Below are 12,730 nucleotides of genomic sequence, written 5' to 3'. Positions count from 1 at the left end.
TTCTTGGTAAGTCCGGCTAAAGGTTTATCAATTTTATTATCTTTTCAAAGAACCAGTTCTGGTTTCAATGATTTATTCCATTGTGTTTTTTTAGTTTCTATTTCATTTATTTCTGCTCCAATCTTTATTATTTCCTTTCTTTTGCTGGTTTGGGTTTTGTATGTTGTCCTTATTCTAGCTCCTTTAGATGTAAAGTTAGATTGTTTATATGAGATTTTTCTTGCTTGAGGGAGGCATGTAGTGCTATAAACCTCCCTCTTAGAACTGCTTTGGCTATATCTCAGAGTTTTTGAACCATTGTGTTTTCATTTTGTTTCCAGGTACTTTTTTATTTTTCTTTTATTTCCTGGTTGACCCATTCATTGTGTAGTGGCATTTTATTTAATCCCCATGTTTTGTGGTCTTTTCAGATTTTTTATTTATTTTTATTTTTATTTTTTTTAAAGATTTATTTATTTATTTATGATAGACAGAGAGAGAGAGAGAGAGAGAGAGAGAGAGAGAGAGGCAGAGACACAGGAGGAGAGAGAAGCAGGCTCCATGCCTGAAGCCCGACGCGGGACTCGATCCCGGGACTCCAGGATTGCGCCCTGGGCCAAAGGCAGGCACTAAACCACTGAGCCACCCAGGGATCCCCCTTTTCAGATTTTTAAAAACGATTTTATTTATTTATTCATGAGAAACACACACACACAGAGAAAGAGGCAGAGACACAGGCAGAGGGAGAAGCAGGCTCCATACAGGGAGCACGACGTGGGACTCAATCCCGGGTCTCCAGGATCACACCCTGGGCTGAAGGCGGTGCTAAACCACTGAGCCACCTGGGCTGCCCCTCAGATATTTTTCTTGTGGTTGATTTCTAGTTTCATAGTATTGTGGTCAGAAAAGGTGCATGGTATGATTTCGATCTTTTAGAATTTGTTGAGGCTTGGGATCCCTGGGTGGCGCAGTGGTTTGGTGCCTGCCTTTGGCCCAGGGCGCGATCCTGGAGACCCGGGATCGAATCCCACATCGGGCTCCCGGTGCATGGAGCCTGCTTCTCCCTCTGCCTGTGTCTCTGCCTCTCTCTCTCTGTGTGACTATCATAAATAAATAAAAATTAAAAAAAAAGAATTTGTTGAGGCTTGTTCTTGTTCTTGTATATGATCTATAGGCTTGTTCTTGTATATGATCTATCCTGTGACATCTCTTGAATGTTTTAAGAAGATTTTATTTATTTATTCATGAGAAACACAAAGAGAGAGACAGGGAGAGAGAGTGAGGCAGAGACACAGGCAGAGAGAGAAGCAGGCTCCCTGCAGGTAGCCCAAAGTGGGACTTGATCCCAGGACCCCAGAATCACAACCTGAGCCAAAGGTAGATGCTCAGGACACCTGAGTGGCTCAGCAGTTGGGTGCCTGCCTTCGGCTCAGGTTGTGATCCCAGGATCTGGGATCGAGTCTCGCATTGGGCTCCCTGCAAGGAGCCTGCTTCTCCCTCTGCCTGTCTCTGCCTCTCTCTCTCATGAATAAATAGATAAATCTTTAAAAAAAAAAAAAGGTGGATGTTCAATCACTGAGCCATCCAGGTGCCCTACCCCTTGATTTTTAAATGTTGATAAATGATAAATGATAAATCAATCCATGAGGAGGAGGATAATAGTGATGATTACAAAAACACTGGGAGGATAAACCAAATGTGTTTGCAGGCTGAATAAGGACTGCAGGCTGCCCGCCTGAAATCTCCACAACAGGGTGACAGTATCCATCTGGAACCTGCAGAAAATGTGACATCTGGACGTGCAGCTTTCTGTACTTGCTTTGTTACTTAATCATCATAGTGACCCTTCGAGATAGGAATTACTGACCCATGTTGTAGTTAGGGGAACGAGGCTTGGAGGGTTTGCGGAACTGGTCCCAAACCATCAACTCATGAGTGGTGGTGCCAGAACTTGAGCCTAAATCTTCAACCTCCAAGCCCAGCTTCCTCTTCTGGTTTTCCGTGTTTTTGCCAACATTTATCCCAACGCTGTACCAACATCTATCCCAACGCTTTAACTCTCACTGCATGCTATGGAGGAAGGATGTGAGGCTCTGGGAGGTCACGTGGTCAGTGTGGGACGGAGCCGGTTGGAACCAAGGTCTGACTTCTTTAGAGCTAGAGTTTTGTCTTGAAAAGGAAAAAGCCCAAACAAAAACAAGTCTGTCGAGAAGGTTCTGCCCTTAGCTAAAAGCAGAGGAGCAACAGAGAAAGCCTTTTCTCGGTTGCCATATGTGTGAGTTAGAGCCGTATGAAGTTGCAATCTGTGCTTGGAGGTGGGGGTGGGGATAGTCCTACCCAGTTCTTTATATCAATCAGCGCCGAAAGAATCTGTTGTAAAAATAAAAATAAACCCACCCAGACTCTGCCATTTGTCGGGAGACATTGGGTGTACCTGCCATTGTCTAGAACAAGGGTAATTATGAACAGGTAGTTCTGCATAGGTAAGAGTGCTATGACCAGAAGGGGAGCTCAGACACAATCCAGGGAGTGAAGATGGCTGGCTCTGGCCTCCACTGGCCCACCCCAATGCATTTCTTTCTGAAAGTTGGTGAGCAGGATTGGATGTTCATGACATTTTGGGTGCTCGGTGCTAGGTACTCTGCTGGATGCTCAACAGCCATGATCTCATTCAATCCTCACAAACAGGGACTATGAATTCCATTTTACAGGTGAGAAAACAGGCATAGAGGTGAAGTGACTGAACAAAGGGCACACAGCTGGTACTGGCAGGGCCAGGACCTAAGCCCAGAACTGGCAGTTCCTGAGGCCTGTCATCTGGGATCCTGGGAACTACTGCCTGTTGCCTCATGGGGATGGATATCAGCTCTGCCTTCACAAACTAATCAGTTACTGAAGTGAACTCTTGCTGTCTTCTGAAAAAGTGACAACTGGTTAAAACTCCAGGCTTATGCCCTGGGAGGATTAAAGGAGATAACGCTTGGACGATACTTCACTTGGTGTCTGGCACAATAACTGTCCTACAGCACAGCCTAATCAAATGTCCTGGCCACCTCTGCAGTCTCCTGCCCCTCCTGCCACCGTCCTGAGCCCAGGCCCTGGGAGCCCCCTGCAGCTCTATGCACAGGCTGTGCTCTCGTCCCGGCCAGGGGTTCTGCAACCTCTGCAGAACCTGCTCAGTGCTACCTCCTCTCTGAAGCCCCTCAAGGAGCCACCCCACTTTCAGCCCCACCCTCACCCGGTGCAGGGGTGGCTCTTCACAGGCCCCTCGGGGCTCCCACAGCCGGCTGCCCAGACTTCCATTTCAGCACTTATTTTGGGTGTAATTATATGTTCACAGGTCTGTTTCCCATAACAAGCCTGTCTGAGATCCAACATGCACTAAACAAAAACAGGCAGGGAAACCTAAAGCTAATATGCCACTGGGAGGAAAAGTTCCAGGGTGCCTGGGACACTGCACTTCCCGTGCCATGCACCCACAGGCCAGCTGGCACAAGGGAAGGTCTGCCAAGCTCTTTCATAGATGTACTGCACCAAAAGCCAGACAAACAACCCGATGACCCTCTGACCCAGTAGGTCCACTTCTGGGAAGAACTGTTACAGGAAACAATTAGGAAAATAAGAAAAAATACACTTATGCCCAGAATCACTTCTGGGTTCTGACAGTAGAAACAGAATAAGCAAACAATCTAAATGACCAGCCACAAAAGGGAGGCTGAGTGACCCAGAGTAACAGTAATGCTTGTTTATTGATTATTTGCACCTGTTAAATGCCAGTCACTTCGCTCCACCCTGTCATTTTGTCCTCGAACACAACCTGGGGAAGTAGGCAGCACAATTATCCCTGCAAGGAAGCAGGCTCAGAGGTGCTGACAGTAGTGAAGGCCACTAGTAGGGGGAGCTCTGTGCCAGGCACTCCTCTCAGCAGGACACTGACTCAGTACTGCTCACAAGAGACCATGACCAAGCTGCTCATCATAACCCCCCTTTACCAATGGGAGACTGAGACCCAGATACATTAATAACACATCCACAGCCACACTCCTGCTGAGTTTGTGGTCTTATCTCCTTGGCTCTAGCTCCCTGTGTCACTCAGCAGCCAGCCGCAGAGGGCCTAGGGAACAGGCACATCTGCTTTGAGACCCTGTGCTCTGTGCCATGAGACGGACCTCCTGCTACAGACTGCAAACCAGCTCTGTTATGAATTATGACCCTCCAAAGATGCTGAAGTCCTAAAGATCAGTCTCTCTGAACTTAATAGCCTCTGTTGGGGATGGGGTCTTTGCAGAGGAGGTCAGATAAAATCTGACCATGTCCTTAGAGAAGGGGGAGATTTGGACATAGGGATAGATGTGCACAGAGCAAAGGCAATGCAAAAGCATAAGGAGAGCATGATCTACAAGCATAGACTGCCTGAAGCTACCAGAAGCCAGGCAAGAGGCCTGACGCAGATTCTCCCTGGAAGCCCTCCGAAGGAACCAACTCTGCTGACAGCCTGACTTCAGACATCTGGCCTCCAGCCTGTGAGAGAACAAATTTCTGTTGTTTAGGCCACTCAGTTTGTCACATCTTTATTGCAGCTCCAGCTCATTAGTTACTTATCACATTATGAGACAGCTGGCAAAATGGTGATAACAGGGGGTGGGGGGGGGGTGTCACTGGAGGTCATGTGATGGGAAAGGGACCACTGATTGCCACTATAGGGAATGACACCGGGCTGCAGGGAGGGCAGCCTCGAGGAGACACACCAGCATGACAATGCTGCCTTCCAATTTCTCTCCCTCTTCTCCTGCATTTTCCCAATTTGACCCAGCAAGCTTGCATTACTCTTCTAAATTTCATCCAACTGGCTTAAATCTACGTATTTGCACCATGAGAATCTGGAGGTATGGTGGGGGCGGGGATCCCTGTGATGGGCTGCACTGTGTTCCCCAGATCCGTATGTTGAAGCCCTAACCCCTAGGACCTCAGAACGTGATTATCTGGAAACAGGATAAGGTCTTTAAAGTGGTGACTGGGTTACAAATAGGTTGTCAGGATGGGCCCCACTCTAGTAAGACCGGTGTCCTTATAAGAAGAGATTAGGACGCATACAGAGGCAGAGAGAAAGAGCAAGAAACCAGTTGCATGTACGCAGAGATAGAGGACTACGTGAACACACAGCAAGAAGGTGGCCATCTGCGAGCCAAGGAGAGAGGCCTCAAAAAAAAGAAATCTACCAACATCCTGACCTCTACTTCTAGCCCCCAGAACCCCCAGAACCAGAAGAAAAGAAGTTCCTGTTGTTTAAGCTGACCAGCCCGTGCTATTTTGTTCTGGCGGCCCCAGGAAAGGAATACAAGGAACCAGAGGAGGGCGAGCCTCCCTCCAGCCCCCAGCGCTGTAGGCTGGGGCTGAGGAACAGGCAGGACATGCCTTAGTGGGCAGGGTGTGGCGCCGCCGTGTCACTCACCCAGGCAGTTGTGTCCATCGTGGGCCAACATGAAGCCGTCAAAACAGGTGCACCGGTAGTTCCCTGGGATGTTGATGCACTCATGCACGCAGCCCCCATTGTAGTAGTCGTTCTCACATTCGTCGATGTCTGCAAAACAAGGGCCGGGAGAGGGGTCAGAGGAAGGGCCTCAGAGTGCCCCCTACCCCCACCCCACTGAAGCCACCAGGGCATGACTGGTTCTGGGATGACTCAACAGGTATTCTCGAAAGTCCTCACTGGGGGCTGGGGACCCAAAGACCACAGAGATGAAGATCCTGGCCCTGCAATAAAGACCGGCCGCTTCCTTACAGGGCAGTGCAGGGTGCATTCCCATGGTGAAGCAGGCAAGATTCACACCCAGCTCTCCCTCCTTCAAGAGCCTCTTGACAATAGCAGCACACGGGGACCCCCCACCCCGCCCCGCACTGGCTCTCTTCAGCCTCCCAGAGATGGAGAGCTCACTGCTTGTGAAGTGGGGAGTAATGAATAATATGAATTGTGGGGCAGCCCCGGGGGGCTCAGCGGTTTAGTGCTGCCTTTGGCCCAGGGCCTGATCCTGGAGACCCAGGATGGAGTCCCACGTCAGGCCCCCTGCAGGGAGCCTGCTTCTCCCTCTACCTGTATCTCTCTCTCTCTCTGTGTCTTTCATGATTAAATAAATTAAATCTTAAAAAAAATAATAAAGTGAATTCTGCACACCACCCAAAAAAAAAAAAGTAACCTCTGCAATGAGCGCCAAGTCCATACACTCCACGCAGTTTCCTTCCACAGCAGCGCCCAAAGCCTGAATTTCTACTGCTTCAGATTCCTCGTTATAACAAAGGCCTCTGTCTCATAAACAATGACCAACAGCCTTTGTAAAGGTCACCCTTTCTGCTGTTTTAAGTTTTGTTTTGTTTTGTTTTCCAACATTCTCCATCGGGGGTCGCAGGGCTATGGGTTCTGGAGTTCCCGAGAGATCTGAGAGACCTCGGAGCGTCCCCGGAAGGCGCCTAGTTAACACCCAGCGAGCAGCTTGTCCACGCAGGCCCCGCGGGCCACGCCGTCCGTCATTCCCTCTTCACGCCCCACGGGAACTCCGGGAGGTGCGCACCATCATCCTGCGGCCGACTTCACAAGTGCGCCGAAGGAAGCGGGGAACCGGGGGCGCGCCAGGCCCCAGCCCACGGTCACGCACCCAAGGACGTGGAGCGAGCGGGCTTCGAACCAGCAGGCCCGGCTTGGGGGCTCCGGGGGCTCCACGGCCGCCGCCATGTCCGGGAGCAGCGAGCAGCAAGCGCCAGGGCCCGGCGGGACCCACCAGCATCGCCTGGAGGGTTCGGTAACCTCCTCCCCGCACTTGCTCCCTCCATCCGCACCGGCTCCAACCTCCACGGACAACCCAAGGACGCGGGAAGGGGCAGCAACCGGAAGTGCCCACACAGCGGAACCGGAAGTACTCTACTCAGGGGGAACCGGAAGTGTCTGCGCTAAGCACAACCGGAAGTGCCTCGCAGGATGAATGGGTCCCTCCCTTCCCGCGTGTAGAAGGCTGGGCCGGGCGAGGCGCAGGGCCTGAGGGCCAACCTGGCGACTCCCCGAAAGGCACGAGGGGCTGGCCCACAGAGCGATGCCCAGCTCCGCGCGCTCTCCATGCTGGTGCGCAGGGGACCAAGGCCACGGGGCCAGTTGGAGTTCACAGGTGGGAATGCCCATCGGAAGACTCGCTCGCTCAGGAGGTAGTGAGCTCCCCAACTCCGGAGGTGACCAAGCGCTGCCTGGACATCTGCCCGCCAGGGACGCTTGCAGCAGCAGAGGGGATAACTGCGGTGGAAACAGCAGCACGAAGATGCCGGAAAACAGAGCCCGGGCAGCGCCGTCCACTGCGTGTGCCCACCCATCCAGCCGAGGCCCGAATCGCCAAAGGTGCGAGACACAGAAGCTTCCACCTAACCTGCCTGCCGTGGCCACCAGCCTCAGTCGGGACGCCGGCTCGGTCCCGCCGAGTCACTTCAATTGTCCTTAATCATGATACTTCATACACTTAGACGTTGAAGGAGGATATACGATTTTACGTTTGGAGGGGCACAGCGGTTTCTAAAGACTGAGATATTGATTACTTCTCATTCTCTGCAGCCCTGACCTTTTTGCGGAAGCCCCAGGGAACTCAATCTGACCACCTTTCTCCCGGAATCTCCCAGACACTCCAGGGGCAACATGGCCCTACTTTCATCCGTTAACCTGCCCTTCCCTAGGGTTCCTTGCCCCTGTGAATATTGTTATCCTGATCCCTCCCCAAAGACATTGAATCCACTACCAAAGCATGGTTTTTTCTACGCGCTTAACACGGTGACAGCCTGCCCATTGGTCCACCGTTCCACCAGCTACTCAGCGTGGGCCTCATCTCTCATCTGATCTGAGCCAGCAGCCCCAGACCGTTCCCTTCCTCCGTTCCTTCATATGAACAGGTAGATCAGGAGAAGATGGCCTGGACCCCAGTACTGGGGGTGGAGCCTGGTCAGTCTAACCCAAACAGCATATGTAGCAGCAGCTCTTGTTTCCGGGGCCGGCATATGACTTAGGCTGGATCAGTGAGATTGAGGGGACGCACTTTTACTCCATGCTTGGGTAAAAGAATTCTCTCTCTCTCTCTCTCAACTTGTATCTTAGAAGGAATTATGCAAATACAGGAACACCAGCTCATTTAATTTTCACAGCAACCCTCTGGGGTGGGCATTTTAACTTCATTTTATGGTTCAGCAAACTAAAGTGCAGAGAGGAGAGGTAATTGCTCAATGTCACATAGTAAACGGCAGGGCAAGGATCAGAAGAGAGGTTTTTTAGTCTGAAAAACCTGTGTCCTTTCTAATAAGTTAGAATGCCCATGACATGCCAGGCATTGGCAAATTACTCCATACACATTATTACACCCTTGGCACGTCTACACTGTGGCTGAGAAAGTATTATCTAATCATCCAAACACTCATTTATCCATTCATCCTTCCATTTGTCTGTTCATGCTAAAATCTATTCATCTAAATATCCAGTCAGCTAATCATCCTTCTAGTCATCCAATCACCTATTATTCACCCATCCATTTATCCAGGCAAATATCTACCCATGTATCCAAATATGCATATATCCATCTAAATATTCAGCTAGGCCCCCATCCTTTTATTCATTTAAACATTGAAACATCCATTCATCCTATATCCATTCACTCATCCACCATCCACATGTCTACCCACCACTGATACACTCACCCATCTATAGACACACACACACTCTACATACCTGTACCCACTCATCCATCTATCCAGCCATTCACTCATCCATCCATTTATATATATATTCATCCACCCATCAACTTCTTCAAACATGATCCCCCTTTATGTATTATAAAATACATACAATAAGATTTAAAAAAAGATGTTAGGAAGAAGAAAAAGAAATGAGGGTTGAAGGATAAGAGAAAGCTGGTGAAAGTATACAAATAAATTTGGTAATTCCAGTACAATTTCAAAAAAGCCAGCCACAAATATGGCTCCTAGATTTCCAGAAACCAAAGCAAAGAAGGAAACACAGAGTCACCACATCCATAAAATGCAATTAAACCAGCTCTTTCAATGGTGGTAAGGTCTAATAAAAATGTCTCTTCCCTGGTTAGGATAATCACATGCCCCGATTTGCTTGGCATAGTTCCAGTTTATGCTGTTGTCTGGGTGTAATTATTGACAACACACTTTTCACTCTCAAAATAATAAACTACTTGGTCACCATACCCATAGGGCATTATAAAGAGATTGCTGAATAACCAATAAAATAACTCTAGCCTTTTCCTTCCCATGATACCGTATAGTGTTGGCCACAGTAGATGCCAGAAGGCAGAAGCGTGCAGGAATGTTCACTGCTCATACCTTTTCCCTTACTTTATCTCCAAGGGATTCCCCCAAATCGAAGCATCTCTTAGAACCATCAGTTTCCCCTCCAATCCCCAGGCCCAAAGTGCTATCACATGCTTCCCTGAGGCCAGCCTGCAGCATCTGTTCACAGCTAAGCCCCCTCCCCTGATTTCTGTGTCTGTGTGTTGAGTTTTTGTTGTTTTTTAATCATGTGAGCTTCCTGCTTTAATAACAAGAGAAATAAATGCACAAACAAATCAACCAAAAAAAAAAAAAAATGTCAGCCAAAGCAAGTGGATTTGTTTCTGGGAAAAAAAAAAAAAGTCCATGAACCATCACTCCTGGAGGAGGCCCCACAGGCCACCAAGACGTCTGGCAGGCTCGGGCCACTTTTTAAGGACTGTTAAGGCTAGAGAGAGAATGAGGAGCAGGCGAATGGGGTAGGGAGAGGGTGGTGATGGAATGGAGGGGGACAGAGCCAAGCTCTCTGGATGTTTATTCTTAAAGGACTATTGTGGGTTGAACTGTGTCATTCCCAAAGATGTATTGGTGCCCTGACCCCCAGTATCTGTGAATGTGACCTGATTTGGAAATAGGATCTTTGCAGATGTAAGCAAATTAAGATGAGGTCATCCTGGATTAGGATGGGCCATAATCTAACGACTGGTGTCCATATAAGAAGAGGGAAATTTGGATACACACAGAGAGGATATTAGGACAGAGAGGAGAACACCGTGGAGAAACACACAGAGACACAGAAGGAAGATGGCCATGTGATGACCAATGCAAAGATTGGAGGAAGGGAGCTGCATAAGAGCCAGGGGGTAGTGCTACCCCCATTTTACTGATGTGGAGACTGAGGCACAGTGTGGCTGAGCACCCAGTTTCCCAGCCCCTAGCCTGTGCCTGTGTTCCAAGGCAGATTCCATATCTTGTTGGAGCCATATCCTTTGGGTGCATGAGATGAACAACTTGTTAGAAGTGCTTCACGTTCCAGAAAGTTATTAAGGAGAAGTGTGGGAAGGAGATGTCACGTGCCTCATTTTTATTTCTAAGGTGTATACACCTATCTCAGAGGCTGAGGGATGGTTACAGGGAAGGTTTGTAGGAGGGAAAACCATGGGGAGAACAAAAGACCTGATCGGAGTGCTGGGGATAAGTCCGATAGCTCACCCTAGTCCTCCCTGCTCCTTCTACAGCTAGGATTTTTTTTTTTTTTTTTTTTTTTTTTAGTTTTTGGTTATGAAAACTCAGTTCTCAACAGAAAACAGTTTCCAACATCTCACAGAACAGAGCAAAGCAGCACAGGAGCTGCTTATTATGGGATTTTAAAAAGCACACACTGTTTCATTTTTCCTATATTAAAGGCAGCCATGCACACGCGATCCCACAGCTATGGTTCTGTGCCAACAGGAGTGGTTTGGAACTCGAATGGGATGAGTTTAGTTTTATTTTTTTTTTCAATTAATTCAAAATCGATTCTCATTGCACCATAAAATATATATTTATTCTGCAATGCTTAGGTTTCTAAAAGATTGCATTGCAATGTGTTGGGGCACCTTCTCATTTTATTTTCATGTTTTTTCAGGGCATTTTCCTGAAAATCACGATGGACTGGAGAGGTTCTCAAAATGAGGGTTTTTAAAGTCCCCCCCCCCCTCCGCTTTCAGAGATCATTACTGAAAAACGCCTTCTTGTTTCCCCTTGAAATTGGCATTTTTCTTGACATTCCTTGCAGACCGTGGAGACCAAACGCTCTAACAAAGACCCCTCCCCTGGCTGGGCACTAGCACGTCTTTTCCTTTGTCTGGGGGCTTTAGGAAAAACTGTGCACTCCTCAGATCAGGCAACCGTTCTGGGAGAGATGTATGGCTTAGGAAGTTGGGTCCTTATTGGTGAATAAATCTTAATCCGGTTTGTTGGCTAATTACGCTCAAGGGAAGGTAGTTTTGCAGGGCCGCCTAGCAGGAAGGATTAAGCCTCCTGTCTCCGGTGGCACAGGGTTAAGCTCCGAGTTTGTAATGATTGAGTAATGAGACCCGGCTCTCTGTGGACCCCTGGCATCCATTGATCAGGTTTCCCTTCTGAGGAGACAATGCTAGAAGTAGGCCCAGCAGTTAATTATGGGAAAGGTCAAAGGTCACACAAAACCAACACAAATCTATATACTTTTTCATTCCTAACTGCACACAATGACCGTGGCTCAGCCAGAGGGTGGGAAGGCCCTCCCCACTGCCCAGCTCGTGATCCAAAGTGACCATGGGGTTCGAGCTGCTTGCTGACCTCCCCCAGCAGCTGCCGCAGTGTCAGGACACCACACTTTCGCTCATGCTGTTCCCTAGCCTGGGGCTCCTTCATCTTTACAGACACCTATGTATGTCTGCAGGCTGAGCCCCAGCATCATCTCCCACCTGAAACCTCTGCTGATCCCCTGGCAGACATGACTCCTCCTCCTCCAGCGGACCCCAGAGCCCCAGGAATGGATAGCAACCATCACTCATGTTTGCTATGTGTCTGTCCTTTGGAGCTGTGCGTCCCATGGGACAAGGGCTGCATTCTGTTCAGTGTAAGCTTCGGAAGTGGCAGAGTATGCTCCGCAAAAGCTCGGTGACAAACAGCAAACAGATGCACAATCATCATAGGCACAGCCTCCATCGACTGACCCCCGACAACGTGTAGGTGGTATGCAGGCCCCTCATGTATGACACCCTGAGAAGTATGTACCAACATCTTTATTTTGTGGCAGGGGAAGCCAAGACTCAGAGAAGTTATCTCCCCTGCCCGAGATCACACAGCTAATACAAGTGGAACCAGAAAGGGAGCCAGGTCACCTGGCTTCAAAGTTAATGCTGTCTTTGTCACAAAGGACCACATATTGTAAGATTCCATTTGTATGAAGTCTCCAGAAAAGCCAAATCTATTGAGACAAAAAGAGATTAGTGGCTTTCTGGGGCTAGGGGCCTGGGCAGTGACGGCTAAGGGGTGTAGATTTCTTTTGGGGGGTAATAAAAAAGTTCTAAAATTGACTGTGGTGATGAGCACTCAGTTCTGTAAATATACTAAAAATCACTGAAAGGTACTCTGGATGAATGAATTGCATGGTATGTGAATTGTGTCTCAATAAAGTTGTACAATATTTTTCTTTCTTTTTTAGGGAGAGAGAGAGGGAGCATGTGCAACGGTACTTTGGATGAATGAATTGCATGGTATGTGAATTGTGTCTCAATAAAGTTGTACAATATTTTTCTTTCTTTTTTAGGGAGAGAGAGAGGGAGCATGTGCAAGCAGGACGTGGAAGAGGGAGAGAGAGAGGGAGAGAATCTTAAGCAGGGTCCATGCTCAGCACAGAGCCCAACACAGGGCTCGATGCCACGATCCCGAGATCATGACCTGAACC

At 48.7% G+C, this 12,730-nt stretch overlaps 1 protein-coding gene across 2 annotated transcripts in view; it reads right to left on the bottom strand.

Annotated features, from left to right (window-relative positions):
* SCUBE1 (signal peptide, CUB domain and EGF like domain containing 1) overlaps window positions 1-12,730 on the bottom strand; it is a 135,712-nt gene that overhangs the window by 108,241 nt on the left and 14,741 nt on the right. For both annotated transcript variants that reach the window (XM_072742738.1, XM_072742739.1), the window contains exon 3: window positions 5,432-5,560. In XM_072742738.1, the coding sequence (XP_072598839.1) occupies window positions 5,432-5,560 (129 nt within the window). The remainder of the gene's footprint in view (window positions 1-5,431; window positions 5,561-12,730) is intronic.

This window comes from Vulpes vulpes, chromosome 16, assembly GCF_048418805.1.
Source record: "Vulpes vulpes isolate BD-2025 chromosome 16, VulVul3, whole genome shotgun sequence".
In the NCBI taxonomy this organism is placed as follows: Eukaryota; Metazoa; Chordata; class Mammalia; order Carnivora; family Canidae; genus Vulpes; species Vulpes vulpes.
The sequence above is the reverse complement of the archived record's forward strand: the minus strand, read 5'-3'. Positions and strand labels throughout refer to the sequence as shown.